General features: G+C 38.7%; 1 protein-coding gene across 9 annotated transcripts in view; it reads right to left on the minus strand.

Annotated features, from left to right (window-relative positions):
- ANKS1B (ankyrin repeat and sterile alpha motif domain containing 1B) overlaps positions 1-19,084 on the minus strand; it is a 1,351,669-nt gene that overhangs the window by 316,044 nt on the left and 1,016,541 nt on the right. For all 9 annotated transcript variants that reach the window (XM_023182451.3, XM_023182541.1, XM_023182286.2 and 6 more), the window contains one exon: positions 6,861-7,013. In XM_023182451.3, the coding sequence (XP_023038219.1) occupies positions 6,861-7,013 (153 nt within the window). The remainder of the gene's footprint in view (positions 1-6,860; positions 7,014-19,084) is intronic.

Below are 19,084 nucleotides of genomic sequence, written 5' to 3' on the forward strand. Positions count from 1 at the left end.
TGCCCCACCTAATACATTCACGGCTAGAAATAGCTGTGTAGCAGAACTGACTGAGTCAGCTCCTTCTTCCCTCACAGCCACCTCTTCTTTCTTAAGTGTGTCAGCTGCTGGTCCCTATCCACTGTTTCTGATCAAGTCGTTCCCCTTATTAAAATCCTTTAGTGACTCCCTCTAGCCACTGGTTGCAGTAGTTTGCAAAACAGGCTGCACATGGAAACCACTTGAGGAGCTTTTAAGACCTCCTGATACCCAGGTGCCAACACCAAAGATTTCAATTCAATTGTTTAGATATGGGGCCCTCAACTACAGGAATTAACATAAGTAGCATGAACTTTTGCTTCTGGCCAAGGTAGAATAATGGGGGCTAGATTTATCATTCCAATGGAAACAACTAGAAGTCCAGATGAATATATTAAACAATGGTTTTCAAGGCAATGGACCTGAGGCATTGAAGAACAGTGATCCCTGAGAGACAGACAAACAAAATGAGCCCTGCAATTGCCCCTGAGAGAATTTCTAGGCCATGGAGCAGGGAGGACGAATTCAGAAGGAGTCTGCAAGACTCCTTAAATAGAAAAGATGAATCAGAGAATCCAGGGATACTAGGGTGGCTAGAGTGTGCCAGGTAGAGTATTACAGAGGAGAGAGTTTTGATCAGTACATGCATGTGAGGAAATGGTATAAAATCAAATGAAAAACCAGCTAAAAAGATGAGTAGGAATAGTCCTTAAAGCTCAAACTGGACTGGTAACACTGAGATTTGCAAACGATTCAAACTGGGAAGCCCTGAAATTCAAAGGGCATTGGTTGAGTACTCAGAACGGTATTGCCCTAGTGGTGGGGAAGTATCGTCAATAGACTAAACAATACTCTGGCCTTGCCTAACGAACCTTAAAAACAAGACCTAAAAGATCAAAGACTATTCAAAGAACTTCCCTGTATTCCAGATCAATACCCGAAAATATTTGTAGGAATAAAAAAAAATCCAGCATCCAACAAGGTAAACTTCATAATGTCTGGCATGTAATAAAAATTACCAGATATGCAAAAAACAGTAAAGAGAAAAATCAACAAAACCTAAACCTAAGCTGACACAGGTGTTATAATTAGGAGACAAAGATATTAAACCAATAATTGTAAATGTATTCCATATGTTCCACAAGTTGGAGGAAAGACTGAGCATGTTTAATATAGACAGAAAATACAAGAAAGACCCAAGTCTAACTTGTGAAGATGAAAACTACAATCTCTGAGATGAAAAATACACTGCATAGTAACAGTGACAGATTAGCTATTCCAAGAAGAAAAGATTAGTGAACTTAAAGACATAGCAATAGAAACTATCCAAACAGATCACAGAGAGAAAAAAGACTGAAAAAAATGAATAGGACATTGGTGAACTGCAGTCCAACTTTAAGTGACTTAATACTGATGTATTTGGGGTTTCCAAATGAAAGGAGAAATAAGAAGGTGAGTAATAGAAAATATTTTGATGCTGGACATGGTGGCTTACAACTGTAATCCCAGCACTTTGGGAGGCAAAGGTAGGGGGGTCATTTGAGGTCAGAAGTTCAAGACCAGCCTGGCCAACGTGGTAAAATCCTGTCTCCACTAAAAATACAAAATTAGCCAGGTATGGTGGTATGCACCTGCGGTCCCTTTACTTGAGAGGCTGAGGCAGGAGAATTGCTTGAACCTGGGAGGTGGAGGTTGCAGTGAGCTGAGATTGTGCCACTGTACTCTAGCCTGGGTGACATAATAAGCCTCTGTCTCAAAAAAGAAAAAAAAAATTAAGAGATAATGACTAAAAAATTTCCAAAGTTGATGACAATGATAAGCCTCATATTTAAGAAGCTCAAAAAACTTCACACATAGAAAACATGAAGAAAATGATACTAATGTATGTAATAATCAAATTGCTGTAAACCAGTGAAAAAGACAACACCTTAAGTGCAGCCGGGGGGAAAAAACTGACCAATTATGTACAGAGGAACAACAAAATGGCAGCAGGTTTCTTGTTATAAACAATGTAGAAGAGAGGCTGGTGGACCAATATCTTTAAAGTACTGTTACCTTAGAATTCTATACCCAGCAAAACTATGCTTCATAAATGAAGGCAAAATGAAGTATTTTTCAGATATACAAAAGTTGTGAAAATTTATTGCTAGCAGCCTCGCACTACAGAATAATGTCAAAGACAGTCCTTCAGGTAGAAGGAAAATGACACCAGATGGAAATATGGGTCTACACAAAGGAATGAAGAGCTTGGTTGGCTTCAAGGGTATGTGACCTGTGCGGGTTACACAAGGTCCTGCAAATAGAAGGGCCTTGTGCTAGCTTTAATGTTTTGATGTTACTGGCTAAAAATTTTTTAAAATTTTTGAACAAGGGGCCCTATATTTTCATTTTGCACTGGTCGCTGGTCCTGATGAAGAATACTTTGTAGCCCATAGAGGTGGAGGCAGAGACTGGAATACTGAACTTGGCTCTGAAGATCCAGGCCATATGTTCAGGCATGGAATAGGGAAGAGATGGAGGTGGCTTCTTCAGAGGAAATTTGGAATGTTTTAATTTTAATCACGAGACGGGTGAATGAACAGATGTCCACTAAAATAAAAATTTTTAAGGTAGCAATTTCTGGGTAATTAGAACACAATTTTCCTTTCTGCACAGAGATAGATCATAAATGGCTATAATCAGAGAGTTTAAGTGCTTTCTGAAGTTCATTTGTTGTGGAGCGTTCAAAACTGTCTCTTCAGGCTAAAATGCCTTGTTTATTGTGTGTGTTTTACTATTTCTGATATCAATACTTTAATAATGCTTGTTCCGTAATATTGACCTGGAGGCACTGCAAGAATATAAATTACTTTACATGCAAAATAAAAGCTATACTATTTCCAATGACATTTTAGTGATTAAATGCATTTTATTGTAGTATAATTCTATTTAGTTTAGGTCAAAGCTCGAAAGTTGAGAGTAGTATAGAAAGTGTGGACGTGCAAAAGATGCTGAAAGGTAGTAGAAATAATAATGTCAGACCTAGACCATCACCACCCTCCAGAACATATATGAAAAGACTGGAAATTAATGTTAAGTATGTATTTATTTGGGAGACTGCCCATCCTATATGAGGACATATGTCAGGGTGCTTTTCCCCAAACTTGGGCTGGCTGAGAGAAGCTTCAAGAGACTCCCTGGCACAGCTTGCAATTTGGATGCAGGGGGTAGAGTTGGTAGAGTCCAGAAGCTTTACCTGATATATGCCTGGAAAAGTCTAAAGTTCAGGGGTGGTATCTAGCTGTCCTGAAGGGTTGTGGAGAGCCAGCTGTACTGTACCTATGTATAAATGCAATGCTTAAATCCACAGATAATTTATAAAGTTTGCCTACACTTGAATACTCACATCCAGTCATTTAGTTGAAGCCTTTGCCTTTGATTAAAGTTGTTAATATTTGAAGTGTTGACTGATGTAGCCACCCTGGTGTGGAAATATGAATATTTCTCATTTATTATGTCCCGTGGTGAAAGTATAACCTTTTACTTAAAATAATTGGTTTGAAAATGGAATTAGAATATTCATCCTCCCTATTCCTCCCCTGCAATTTGTGAATTTAGTAATTATTCTTCTTGGTTATGAGCATAAGTTACCATTTACCTTTATTCAATATGTACACACACACACACACACACACACACACACACTCACAGAATGCAAAAAAAAAATTAGGAAATAAAGTTACTGCAACTTTAGCAATGAGAGTGGGGTAGATAGAAGTGTGACTTTATAACGCTGATCATGAAATAAAAACATCAAAGCAAGTCTAAATCTGATATTCATAGGATGATAGCTCGACTGCATTTAAAGCAAATAAAGTCACATTACTCAAGAATTAATGAAAAATTAGAAAGTTTCCTTTGAAAATTTCTTAGCACATCTCCAAGTGGTTAGCTTTCCTGGGAAAGCTGCAAATTAAATCCACAACATTGAAAGAATAAAACCTGACAGTCCTAAATTAAACAGTCATGTAAATATAGTTTCCAAAGCTATTAGGCAAGAAGCGAATGATTTTCTAATCAATTTACTGTTGGAAAAATAATGCCAGATTATTTTCATGGGGCATGTGAAATAATTTTCATGGGACACACGTGGATATCGCTACCTTAGCAATCTTATTTAGTTCTACCCAAAGGTATTTAAAAAACAACCACTGATGCTGAAGTTATCTGTAATCGTATCAGCAGCCTATCTCCTCATCCTCCATTCTCTTCCCCTCCACCAGCCGACCTTTGTATCAAATGCAGGCTACACGTGCTCTTCTCTTTTCACTTATCATAGAACAACAGTTACTGGAGCAATCTGGTTCCCTTAAAACTAGCGACTCATTACAATGATTCAGGATGTGAACTTCCCTAAAAGGCTTTGCTCTAAATCAAGGTGACTGTACATTCCCTTTTAGGCCAGAAAACAACAAATTATGTGTTCTTAGTATAGGATTATTCAGCCCATATATTATATGAGACTACTTCATATTTGGGTATCTCTCTCATTAGCTGGGATAAACAAAAGTCTTGAATTTGAGATCATTCAAAATCTTTGTGAGCCGAAAGGCATGCACACATTTTGCCTTTTTCTTATTTTAAAACCCAGTAACCCAAAACCATCACATGAACTACCCAGTTCTACTGGGCATACAAATTTTGTTTTCTGATTTCCAAGTCTGAAGGTTCAGATCAACTTTTGTCCATAAATAACATGGACAAAATTAATCTGCTGAGTTAAATGACATGCAAATCCTCACCATCAAGAGTGTGAACTTGCCCATAAAGTTGTCACATGGAAAATTAAATTCAATCAGCTTACTTTTAGGAAAATATACAGAGTTAGTGGTAGACACAGATGGCATGCTCCAGGCCAGAGGATTTTGGCCTCAAGGTCTAAGAGACAGTGACTATGTTTTCAAATTTTGACACAATGCTGGTGACAGGCACTTCTCCCTGTATTGAAGCCAGAAAACTGTTAAGAGCCAACATGGGTGGAAAAGACCAATTTTCTGTCTCAGCTCAAGGCTGATTGGCCTCATGGGTGGTGTTGGATCAGTCCCTAAGCTCTGGCAGTAAAGCCAGGGGCCATCATCCCCATAGTCACTGCAGCTGTCTACAAGATCTGGCTGCAGTCACTAAACAAGGATCTCTAGACCACAGGTATCCCCAGCACTGGGGAAAGCGGGTGCCCAAGCTTACGTCTTAAACACTAGTTCAGGGCTTTGGATTTTGAGAGACATAGAGCCTCACATTGTAAGTGATCCTTACTTCAATGAAAACATACAATCGAGTCCTGTTGAAATCCACTCTTTACAATGGGAGATTATTGCTAATGCTAGCTAGGTGAGTGATTCATGTGCTACCTGTTATAAATATTAATTATTCAATGGGTAGCAGTGTGATTCAGAAAATGTTACATAGGGATATTTTTCAAGCTATGCCGTTAACTCATTAACTGGGATGCAACTTAAGTTGGAAGCTTGTTTGGTTGATGTATGGAAGGTACCCCTTTAACAAATATCTATGAGTAACCATGTGACGAGCATCAAGTTCTTGACAGAGAATTGAAATCTTAGCCTGATGCAGCCAAAAAGCAATACAGTTTCAGTTAGTTCCATACAGTTAGTTTCATACAGACTGAATGAAACTAACCAAAGGCTTTATGTTAGACAACGAGTGTCTTCTGAAATAATGATAGCTTTTGTGAGGGCATAAGCAGCAAAAAGTTAAGAAAGAGTTACTTATGGCCATAGAATCACATTAATTTGTCTATTTAATGTGACTTTTAGATTCAAGAACAATTTCAATACGAGGTTCTAGAAAAGACATTCTTTTTTCAGAAAGACTTTTAAAAGGAAGGAATAATTAGTTACTTATAATAACCATCATTTAAAATAAGCAGTGGCATGTAATGTGTAGAACCTGGACTTTTGGCGAGAAAGTGACATAAGAGTAGAACGGAGCACTTTTGAACCAGCAGAAACGTATTTATTTTATCTCTTAGTTCATGAATGCTGGTTTTATTCAATCATTTACTATAAAACTACAACTATTTTTAAAAAATTAAGTGATTTCTCATTGTCACTGTTAAAAAATGTGTGCTATGCCAAATATGATTCAAATGCATGACCATTTTATATTTTCATGTAATTCCTTCATTTACACTAGAAAATTACAAAAGTAAAAATGCAACGAGAAAAGTATCAAAACTATTTACGCAGATTTAGTTGATCTCTTTGGGCTTGACTATATGGCAACATATGTTGGCCAGTTTTTATATGAAATCTACGCTAAGTGTATGAATAAAACAGAGACAACATAAGATTAGACACTAGCTTCAGAAAATAAAATTTTGATAATACAGCAGCCTGTTTAGTAAGAATAAAAGCAGTCTCTTGGAGCGTGGGATTTGTATATGTGATTAATAAATAGACAAGGAAACAGAGATAGAAAACTTAAAAAATGATAATTTAAATCTTTAACAGTGAATATGAGCAAAGATCAGAATAGGAACCTATTTATTATCATATCTATACCCTATAACTGAAAAAATTTCCTAAAAAGGAAAACACAAAAAGGCTTGGAAGATTTTCTTGGATAATGCAAAATACCCTGAGAGTTCTCTCTTTACCTCTTAGTTCCCCCACATTAAAACTTCAAAAGACAGTGACTCTGGAGCTTGAGGGAGATCGATATTTAAACCAGAAGGTGTATCTATAAATCCCCATTGGATATCCAAACAGTTATAAAAAAAAGAAAAATAAAATTTCATTTATCAAGGGTTGAATAGTTAAGGTGTCACTAAGAGACCAACTTACATTAATAAGTTCAACCTCCCAGATTTTTTTCAACAGGTCCATCGATGTGTAGCCATTAATTAGAAAGGCTTTGGTGTAGTCGCCCAGTTCAATGGAATCCAGCCACTCAGCTACAGACGTGGGATGGTAGCCATCATGCCCAATGGGTCTCATCTGTAATGAAGAAAATTACATTAGGATTCAACTGTATACTTTGTGTCCCAACAACAGAATGCAGATTTCCCCTTGAAAATTTATTTGACATGAAGAACAGATCTTTCTGGAGATGGAAATAAGGAAAAAGAAAACACTTTCTGATGTGTTTTCACAATTCTAAATCATTAATAATTTTCATGCTGAATTATGTTTCAAAATACACCCAGAAATTTCCAATTTAGCTGCTAGATTAACTCTATATTTGGAAGAGCTAAACATGTCAAACTTCTGTCACAGACATTACTGGCATTCTGTTGGGTGGAATTAAAAATGATGTCAGTTGAATGGTATTAAATTCGACGTGAAGGCACCAGGAAGTGCACTTTCAACATGTAGATAATAATTCTCATACGCACAGCATCAAAGCATGTGAAAATACTGCATGACTTAAACATTCAAAGGGAATTCGTGCTTATGCAAGACATGTATTGGAGGTAGTGCAAACATGCTGGAGAAACATGCTGCTGCGGTGAACCAGTAAAGGAGAGGAGGCTTTTGGGTATTTTAAGACCATGTGTTCTGCATCGACTCTACAGTATGTTAGACGTGAATAGAGAACTTGCTGGCAGACAGGCATCTATTTTTTGTCAGCTATATACAGATTTTTAAAAAATACTTTAGGAGAACAAAGAAATGTGACAGCAACATAATGTTTCTGAGTTTAAATTGGAGTGTGAAAGTAATTTAAGCAAGAGGAACTTCTGGGTTTAAAATTTTGTATGGATTATTCTGGTCCGTTAGCTTTTATTTGAAATTGTAGCTGAATTTGTGGTTCTTGGTTTTCGAAGTGACTCACTTCTAAAACTTGGGCTGCTTTGCATGCTACGCCGTATATCTAATACTTCAGTTATTAAGGGGAGCTGGCACCTCATCAACCTGATGGGGGCCTTTGGTAAAATTCATGACGGAAACAGCAGTGCTGGGCAAAACGCAACGTAGATTTTCCTCTTCCTTCGATTCAAAGAGATAAATATTGATAGAAATCTATATGATTCTGATTTGCGAGCAGAGAAAAGATTAGTCTGGGCATCAGGGACTCAGAATTTAATCTTAAACATGGTAAGCTTTCTGTCACTGTGCACGGTTCTCATTTTTGAGATTCTCCCTACTCCTTCATTTTAAAGTTACTTTTTCTCTTTTCCTGTTATTCCGCTCCCCATTCTAGTTTCCATTTCAAAGCTTAAATGTTCTCTGTTTTATTTTATTTTTTGAGATGGAGTCTTGCTCTGTTGCCCAGGCTGGAGTGCAGTGGTGTGATCTCAGCTCACTGCAACCTCCACTTCCTGGGTTCAAGCAATTCTCATGCCTCAGCGTCCTGAGTAGCTGGAACTACAGGTGAGTGTCACCATGCCTGGCTAATGTTTGTATTTGTCTCTACTAAGAGACAGAATTTCACCATGTTGGCCAGGCTGGTCTTGAACTCCTGACCTCAAGTGATTCACCTGCCTTGGCTTCCTCCCAAAGTGCTGGGATTACAGACCTGAGCCACTGCTCTTGGTCTAAATGTTCCCTATTTTAAAGTTAGAGTGCAACTTATTATTTACATTAGAGTCTGAACTTGGTCAGACTTTTGTACTTCACTTTTACATTGACTGACCCATTTCAGCTGCTCATTAAATGTTTGTTCATGTAACACTTAACTCTGTGTTTATTATGTGGTAGCTACAAATGTAAATGACAACTCAGCATTTGCAGAATGAAAGTTAGTGGCATTCACAAATACCTGGATGTTATGTATATATAAAATTGGAGGCTAGGACCCAAAAGGGAGGCCCATAGGTATTTGGTACCTTCATATTCTATAGAGAATTACAAAAATACTGGGGCTGGGTACATTCTCCAGGCTTTGTTAAAAGGTGGTTGAAGTAACTCTGTTAACCTAAATCATCACTCTGGCCCCAGGAATCTCCCTGAGTGCCCCAGTGACATGAAATAAGAAAGAAAGAGAAAAAAGGGAAGAAAGTGAGAAACACTAAGGTTGAAGTTAACTGCTTAGTAGGGAGGTCTTGCCATTAGCCCATCCATAAAGCTGACCACCCCAGGAACAGATACTGGGGACAAGCCTAGGGAGGCTTGATGACTGGATTTGGGTCAAAGTCAGTTGTCTCATACCAGAGAACTGTGCAATGGGGTTCCCACAGGTTACCCCCAAGCACTTACACAACACTCTTTTGAGGAAGCAATTAGTGGCCATCTGACACACAGAGGGTGTTGATGGTCATTGTTAGCCAAAGAATCAGGGAACCCACAATAGGACTGCAGAGAAAATACAGGTAAGTATAAAGATGTTTACTTGTCCCTCCAATCCCCCTTTCTTGTCCCAATGCCCTAAAATTTAGAATCGAAAGAGAGAAGTGCCAGTCCTTTGGGGGAAGTCTAAACTTGGGGGAGGGAGAAGGTGGTGAAGAAAATAAAACTGGAGGTTTCAAATAAATTGGAACTGAGTTTTCAACATTTTACATGGTTGCAAAGTTATTGGCTATGTCTGAGATGATATTTATAAATAGTAAAGGGAGGGTCAGTTGAGTTTGGTTGAATAATTGGAAAATAAAAAAAATAAAACAACAACCATCACATCAGGATTGCACTGAATGCAGGCTGCTCAGTGGTCTGATTACTCCTGTAAGGCAAGTTCTCCCAGACCAATCTTAAAGAGGTGAGAGGGAGGGAAATATTTGGTGGGAGGATGAAAGACAAGGGCAGGGTAGAGAGCACAACTGAAGAGACCTTGGAAATGGGTATGCTGAGGTGTGCAGGGCAGTATTCATCCACCCACTCATTCAATACATATTTAATCAATACCTATTCTGATGCATGTCATGGAAATAGTAGAGAACAAAACAGTCATAGTCTCTCCCTCATGGAGATTATAACTCTTAATTAAAATATGTGAACAGATGACCAATAAATTACAAAGGTTCTGCATACCTGAAGAGAGGAAATCATTAGAGCCAAATGCAGTTACAAAATTAACTTGACACATATTTAATGATATGCAGAATAGTTACTGTGCTGCACAATAATTTCTTCCAAAGCAATGATCCCATCTGTTCCTTTATTTCCGTTCCTACTGCCATTACCCTGTTTAGGTTCTCGTTAGTGCTTACAAAAACTAAAGCAATAGCCTTCTACATCGTCTCCCACCTTTGGTCCAGCTTGTATCTTGCTACTACATTAGTCTTCCTAAAAGCCAGACCCTTAAATGTACCCTTGTATAAAAATCTGTAGCCATTCCTTCTCGAGAAAAGTCCAAATGTCCTATTCCAGCATTCAAGGCCAATGGAGATCAGCCTAATCTCCCACTCCTCTGCTATTGTGTACCCAATAAATGTAACTAGACACGTGTATGTCTCAACAGTACATTAAATCACTAGGCATTCCCTGAAAACGACCTGGATATGACACAGTCATATCTTTGCTAATATAACTTCCCATGCTTGTAATGCTTTTGCTCCTACTTCTGGAGGGATTTCTTCAGGACTGGCTTCTGTTCATGAGCTCTGAGATGCAAATTTCTAACCATTTGTAGGACATCTCACATAAATGTCCTATAGGTGTCACCAACATCAGTCAAAAACAAATTTAACTCCTTCGGTTCAAAAACAAGTTCTCTTCCTCTTTTTTTTTTTTTTTTTTCCATTTCAGTTAATGGGCAGCTATTACTCCACTGCCCAAGCAGAAGTTTGGGAGTTATCTTACTTTCCTCTTTCTGTTTACTATCATATCTAATTAGGCCAACAGGGTCTGTCAATTTGATTTCTAAGATGATTCTCAATTCACTTCTCTTCTTCCAAAATGGACTTTGGAATATGACATTCCCAGCAGTGCTATGTATTTGTTGGGTGACCTTTGGCAAGTTACTCTTGGAGCCTGTTTCCTCTTTTTTAGAATAAGCATAATAATATCTACTCCAAGTGTTGTTGTGAAAATTATATGAAATAGGGAGTACAAACTGCCTAGCACATTGATTTGAATATAATAGTTATTCAATAATAACTCTTAGTTCTCTTTTCTCCCCATTGCCCTAAATTGGACCCATGCTTATTTTGAAATTGCATAATATTCTGCCATTGGCTGCTAGTCTTTTCAGCTTTCAGTCAAAGCTCTCCTCTCTCATTCCTTCCTACTTCCCCTATTTCCTTCCTTCTTTATCTTGTTTTAGAAGAAGTTTGCATCTGCTAACATCTTTACCCCTCTCCCCTTCAGCTGACAGCTATTTTTTAGAAACACATCTAATGAGGTCACTCAAGTCGATTGAACTGTTTATTCCAATTCTTCGTTCTCTTACTGTATTAGAATTATGCCCCTGTGCCCTGTGCCAAGGGATCGACATTACGTTTCACTGTGGCTGGAGTTACTTCCCAGTCTCATCAATGCTGGCCAATAGAATGCGTGAAGTGTCAATGCAGTGGTTAGAGATGAGGTCTCTGTGCTCCTGTGTTCTACTAATCTTTCAGTGTTCACATGCTCTCTCATAAGAATAGCAAGTGCTGAGGAGTTGCATAACTCCTGGTTCTAGGAGAAAGATGAAGACTTGTGGAGCAAACCTAAATTTAACCCAAAGCTTGGAATCTACCCTAGCTCGATGGGGCTCAGGAAAGTCCAGCTGAAGTTAGCTGAAGCACAGCAGACCTGTGACTAAGAAAAAAATATTTTTTGTTGTTGTTGCTCTGAACTACTGAAATTTTGATTACGGGGAAAAACTGAATAGAGTCACTCCTTGTTTAAAAACCCTTGGTGTTTATCCATTATGCCTGTGGAATATAACTGAGACCTTTTAATTTATGAATCTATTGGCAAATGCATCTTCATGAGACTGAGAAAGATTAGGGATGCTGAGTAAGCAAACATCAGTATCCTTCCCAAGCTACCTCATTGTCATTCAGAAATTCTACATGCTGCATCTTTTTTTTTTTTTTTTTTTTTTTTTTAAGACAGAGTCTCACTCTGTCACCCAGGCACCCAGGCTGGAATGCAGTGGTTCTATCTTGGCTCACTGCAGCCTCCGCCTCCTAGGTTCAAGCAATCCTCCCACCTCAGCCTCCCTAGTAGCTGGGACCACAGGTGTGCACCACTACACCTGGTTAATTTTCTTTTGTATTTTTAGTTGAGATCAGGGGTTTGCTGTGTTGCCCAGGCTGGTCTCAAACTCCCGAGCTCAAGCAATCTGCCCGCCTCAACCTCCCAAAGTGTTGGGATTACAGGCACAATTCACTGCCCCTGCCCTATATGCTGCATCTTTATTAACCCTAAACTAAACTAAGTAATTATTTGTTGTATGAGTTTGATTTTGGGGGCATAATCCACTGTATATGTAATATACCTCCACACCTTTGCTCATGCCATTCCCTCTGCTAGGAATACAGTTTCTACTTTTTCTCCTAATGAAATTCTATCTATCCTTAAAAGGTCCTGTTTAAACATTACCTCCTGTGTGAATCTTTCTCTAATGTTACCATTATTCTTCCCCAAAATCATATCTTTTGCTAGATTTCTGTAGTATTTTCCATAGAGTTCTATTACAGTATTATTAAAGTCTGCTTTCAATAATAGAGAAGCAATTATCTGTCTTCTTCATTGGACTGCCTACCCGTTGGTGAAGAAATGAGGTGTTAATCATTTTTGAAGTCCCTAAAGCATCCAGCAGAGCATCTCACACATGGCAGGCATATGCTAAATGTTTGTTAAATTAAGTGACTTAATGAGTACCTGAAGACAAAATGGCAAATTCATTTCAGTGGCTTGGTATCCATTTGTGGGAGAGATTTGTATTTTGTACTCCACATTACAAAAACTAAGGTTATCTTTTTCTGCCTAACAATAACATTCATAACTATTTAAAACCTCCATATATCAAGAACCAATTCCAGATAGGATATTGTGTTACAGAATGCAATGGACTTTGTTTCCATAGCACAGCAGACTTGATTCTATTAGCCGTGTAGCCGTGGACAAGTCACTTTACCTCTCTAAGCTGCAGTTGTCTTAGCTCTAAAATGAGGGTGTTGGACCAAGGATCTCAAAGCTGCTTTATAATTCCTAAATTTTACAATTCCTTGATTTGTAAATTAATTTTAAATTAGTATCTTATTTACCCAGGAAAGAAAAAATAAGCCCAAAGACAAAACTAAAATTCATATATATGTATATGATAGGACATGTAGACTAAAGGTCAGATGGCATTCACATTTCTTTCATGTATCTTCAGCAGCACCCACAGGGAGCACCGCGACTGCATTCTCAAATTAGCAATGATGAAACTCTTTTTCCAGCGGGAACATCTGGCAAGACAGGGCTAGAAAGTGACAGCTCCACGGGCCTGCCAGGCCAGCAGTGCTGCTAAGCATGAACGGAAGTCAGGCTCACTCTATAATCTGAGAGGCAGAGTGGTGAGCAGGCAGCAGGCTTTCATCACAGAGGCTCGCAACAAGGCAATTTGATTCAATTAGTTGAATTCCAAAGTCTGAAAAAACCTAAGCTGAGACAGAAATTCGAGATAGTAGTGAAGCTTTAGTCTTGGGAAAATTGAGATATATTAACATATATTTTACCAAATACCTTCCTTGTTCTTGTTCCACCCAAATGGCTTTCCTCCAGTTTTCTAGAGAATACTTGGCCTCAGAGAGAGTAGTATGCTGTTAACATGATAGGTGGACCAGCAGGCAGGGAAACCACAGGACAGTGCTCTGTGGAGTTCTGGGGTTGCAGGGGGGTCAGCTACGGGGCAGCTGAATAACCCATGCTCTGAGACTGCTTGATTGACTTCAACCAGAGTAACTCTGATTTTATGTGTTTTATACAAGTAAGAGGAAGAAAAGTTTTCTTGGCTTTAAAAAGAAATGTTTGAAAACCACGAATCTAGAAGACTTTTGTAAGATTACATGACCTCTGTGGTTTTATTTTCTCTTAACTTTTTAGCTTTATTTGAAATATTATGGATCTGTTATATATATGTGGAGATATATATATATATATATATATATATATATATACACACACACACACACATATATACACATCATACACACACACATATACACACACACACATACACACACACACACAGACAGCCTGTCATTCCGGCATTCTTTCTCTTTGCCTGAAGTCAGCTTTTTCTGTGCAGATGAGGATAATACCTTATGAGATGACGGAGCTACAAGACGGAAGGTACAGCAGGAGGAAACCAATAAAAACAGGTAAAAAAAAATAATAAAAAGAGAGAGAAAGGCGATATACATTATAATAGCTTTGGGATTAAATGAGAAAAGTAGTTCTTGATGGGACAACTTATTAAACTAGAATTATGATACTGGCATGATATTTAGAACAAGAGAATAAGGAACCCTGAAAAGCCAATAATGGATTAGACAGATATTTTTATGTCCAAAAGTGTTAGAAAATTGAGACAGAGACTACTTGTTCCCTTAAAATTGTCCTCTCTTCTTCCACACAATGGGGTTAAATTGGGTTCATGCCTACCGGACTAGAGACAAGATACATCAGCTTCTTTTCTGGTTGCTGCTGTGAAAATATGGTTGAGCCTATGGAATGCTAATGAAAGTGTTGCATGTAACTTTCAGGTCACCTCTAGCTATAAGAAGTTCCTTGACCTAGAATTCCTCTTTTTTCTTCATCTTCCTATAAGCTGGAATATCAGTGCCTGCAGTGCAGCTTTGACTACACAGGCAAAACAATACCGTGGAGTTCAGGAAATGCTTCTCAGACCTCAACATGCTTAGGAATCATGTGGAGAATCCTATTACCAGACGATTCTAATTCCATTATTTGGAGGGAGGATTGGAGATTCTGTATTTCTAACAAGCTTCCTGTGATGCTAATGCTGTAAGTCCATGGACCACACTTTGAGTAGTAGCGCTTTGGAGGATGACAGAGCAACAAATAGAAGGTCCTGGGTCCTTGCAGAATTGCATAGAGCAAAGCCACCTTGTAAACCTGCACTGCTCACTTCAGGACTATTATATGGGAGAAATTAATATTCCATTCTTTAAACCACTATATTATGAATGTCTCTATTTCAGTATCATAGCCTTTCCTTGAATACAAACATAACTAAAAATAAGGCAGTTTCATGTAGAACATTTAAATGAAGGCTGTACTTCCATTTGACATTACATTGTAATATCTCTTGTTTTGTGGGGCCATAAATTTTCACATCTGTTAATCATTAAAGAAGATTCATTTCCTTTAACTGTGTTTGTTGGCATTTCTCTGTCAATCACAGCATCATCCCTTTGTAACAACTATGCAAGAGGTAGGAGGTGAAATATGCAGGGAAACCCCAGGTTTGTAGCTTTGATATCTGGGCAAATGGTGGTGTTAACTGGCTAAAAGAGAAAAGAAAATAGACTGGGATGACATGAATAATTTTGAGACATGAGAAATTTAGGATGCTATGCAATGGCACTTTAAATTTGAGAAGTCTGGGGAGACACGCGGCCTTGCCATCATCAAAATCAGGTGAAACTGTTGGCAAATCCACTTATTAGCTGTCTGACCTTGAGTAAATTACTCATACTTCCTAAGCATCAATTTTCTGACGAGTAATGTGAAAGATTAAAAGAATATCTATGGTTGAGGGTTGCCATATGTATTCAATGAAATCACACAAGGAGAATTTAGCACAATACTTGGCACACAGAAGCATTCAATAAATCTTTGTTATTTTTATCGTGAGAGCTGGAATCATGCACAGGTAAGACTGCAGAGGTGACTTTGTAGTGAGAGAAGAGAAGTGGCCTGAGAATGAACCAACACTTTCAATGAACAAGGAAAAGATAAGAATAATATTCGGGAGACGAAAGAAGGAATGGTCAAGACAAGAAGAGAAATGGGGGAAATAAGAGTGTCAAGGAGAGTATGGTCAGCAGTGAGGGGATGCTGCAGAGAAGTCTAATAAAATGACGAAGGAGAAGTGTTTGTGGGATCACAAATAGGTAATTAGAAATAGGTCACCAGACATCTTACTGAGAAGAGCACAGAAGCTGAGCTGCCCTAGGTTGGGGGTGTGAGGTAGAGATGAGGAAGAGTTAAGTGTAATCTATATCATTCTTTTGGGGAGTTTGTATGGGAAGAAAAGGGGGAGATGAGATTTTAGAAAGCACAAAGGAAAACACACAGAAAGGAGTAAGAAATGAGGACTCAGAGTTGAGGAGGGTCAGAGTCATAAAACAGTAAGTTCTAGGGTGCTGTGGAGATTGCAGGGGAGGGCTTGCCTTTTGCTTTGACACTCTGCCTGCCTTTCTTGAAATTATAGCTCTGACAAGGATAGTTGGAGCTAACTTCTGGGTGAATATTCTTTGTGTTAAAAGAGTGAGAGTGTCTGGAAGCTACATGGTTTAGACTAGGTGAGAGCTGGATGCCTGTATGTGAAGTACATGTGACCTTCTAGTGAAAGTCCTCACGTGGGCAAGGGCTGTTGCCTGTGTCGCCTTCACTCCTCAGATACAAACACAGCAACCTATCATTTGCATAGACCCACCAGTACCAATATCCCTGATGTGCCAGGCTCAGCTACTTAAACTTGCCTAGGAAGCTGTCATGGACCGTAGCTTCTCTTTTCCCACCTGGATGTACTTTGTACACTCAGACTTCCTGCCTGATATGGCTTTTGTAATACAGATAGTTGATATCATCAGGTACTTCCCTCTATTCTGGCTCCTTGTTCTAGACTCTTCTGCTCTGTCCTGCTGCTGCCCAAGTCTTGGACAAACAGCAGTCCTGAAAATAAACCAGGACAAACAGTGCTAGCAGAAAGTGTGCTGCCAAGTCCAAATGCAGGTCTATCAAGTAGTGTGAGTATCAAATCTCCTGCAGGTTGTGAGACCTGGACTTAGACATCACTGTGCTGTTTCATCAGTGGCTCTTAAAAGGCTGGTTGAACATAAAAGAGAAAGGCTGATCTACTGACCACGGGGCCGCAGAAAAAAGTCTGCCCATCACCATCCGAGTGCTATCTATGGCAGTGCAACTTTGCTGGGAGAGACGTCTCCAAAATGCTGAGCACTGTTAATGATAAGAACATCACTTAACAATGATGTGGGACTTTAAAGAGCCTCAAGTGATTTCACACATATCACCTCAGTTGTAAAGTGTTTTAGGTGATCTTTAGAAAGATGCCCTTTAGGGAGTCTGAGAGCCTGGGTTTCCCATATAATTATATTCCTTATGTGGGAATGGAAAGGATTAATATACTGTGACTGTTGTTGGAAAGCAAGAAGTGATAAACTCTCTGTGTTGTACATCTGTAGCAAGGGAGGTATACATGTACAAATAAGTCTGCTATTTGCAGCTCCTTTGTTTGCAATTAGACTCTGTTACGGATACAGTTTCTATAAAAGAATAAAGAGAAACATAAACCTTCAGAAGTAAGAGAATTGTGTCTGATGTCACTGTGGACTCACAGCTGCAGAAAGTGGTAACCCCTCTATTATTGTTCCCACCACAAACTGAGCCCTGCTGATTTGGGGTTCCTCGAGTGTTCAGATATTGAAGACTCCCAGCTATAGGCACAGGGCAGAAGTAGTGAAGAAGTAGTATCTGGATGTTACTTGATACTACATTTTTGGGAAATAAAGGGAAAGGAAAGTGCTTTGGACTAGACACTGTCTCTTAATTGTCTAGGATTTCTATTTCATGAATAAGAGAAATGAATTAAGGTCTAGCCCAGAGAGGGCCTGAGTTATCCCTAATTTTGACAAGTCTTAGATCATGGAGTAAAATAGAAGTGAAGCAATGAACAGCAATGAAGGACTAGATTAAAAAACGTTTTCAAGACACATAGGTGATCAACTTCCAACAGCCCAGAATAGCCTAGAAGCACTAGACTGGTCCAGTCTCTAGTCATCAGGGATAGGAGGCACCCCCTCTGGACAAAGGCACTGGGAAGACTCAAGTTAAAGGAGTTAAGTTGCCAACATAGCCAAGTTCTATAAAGCATCCTTGGGAAAAAAGGACAACCACTACAGCAACAACTACAAAACAATCTCTCTGTCTTATTTCAAGCAGTGTGTGTGAGCTACTAGTCAGGCACTGGTCTTTTTAGCTTCCTCTGTGCCCAGGGAGATTAACTCTATCTGTAGCAGCACTTGAGAAATGCTATCTGCCATGTAGGATCTGTGTGGGATGCAGATGAAAAGACCAGTAGACTCATTACACAGTAGACATATAACATAGTCCTTGATGTTGAATTTCTTTATTGAATGGTTTTATTGTACCTCTCCCTGAAGCTTTGGGTAAAAGAGGTGTTTTTAAAAATTTAATAAAAGGAAATGTTTTTGCCATCTTTTCATTTCTAAAATTCTTGTTGAGGTAATGTTGACCCTAGAGCCCTTTGTTAACCATCGCTATTTGTTTTGATATATTTCCTTGTTGCAAAGCTTTTTTATGAAGCAAGAGTTCAGATTAAAGATGAACAGAGGATTTACTGCAACTAGAATAAGGCGCTAAACAATGTTCACTAGCATTCACAAGCTCTACCAGTGATGTGAACTATGTTTAGAAAAAAGAGAGGGGGTCTCTTTTTTCCTCTGACAGTACATGTTTTCTGATATTCATACAGTTATTTGGTGGTTATATAGTACACTGCTTTGCTCTTCAAACAGAAACTTGAAATGCTACTATTAATCAAGAATATCATTTGCATATTTTTAGTCTCAACTAAAATAATTTCCCCAAACTTGAGTCTTCAGAAGGTAATGAATGCCCTGAGTGTCAATTCTATTTATTTGATATTTAAAATCCATGTCCTTTCTCAGAGCCTCCAGGCACGTGCATAATAACATCATCCACAGAAGTACTTCAAACAGATAAATGTACCACACAACCAGAGTTAGCAGTGCACAAATGAATAACTTATGTTCTACCTGGGGAGAGCAGTACAAAACATATCATTCACATGGTGGTCAAACATGAGTATACTCACATTCACTTAGGGAGTTACAAAACTGAGGACCTACCATCCATTCCATCCATCCATCCATCCATCCATCCATCCATCCATCCATCCATCC

This window comes from Piliocolobus tephrosceles, chromosome 10 (genome assembly GCF_002776525.5).
Source record: "Piliocolobus tephrosceles isolate RC106 chromosome 10, ASM277652v3, whole genome shotgun sequence".
NCBI lineage: Eukaryota > Metazoa > Chordata > Mammalia > Primates > Cercopithecidae > Piliocolobus > Piliocolobus tephrosceles.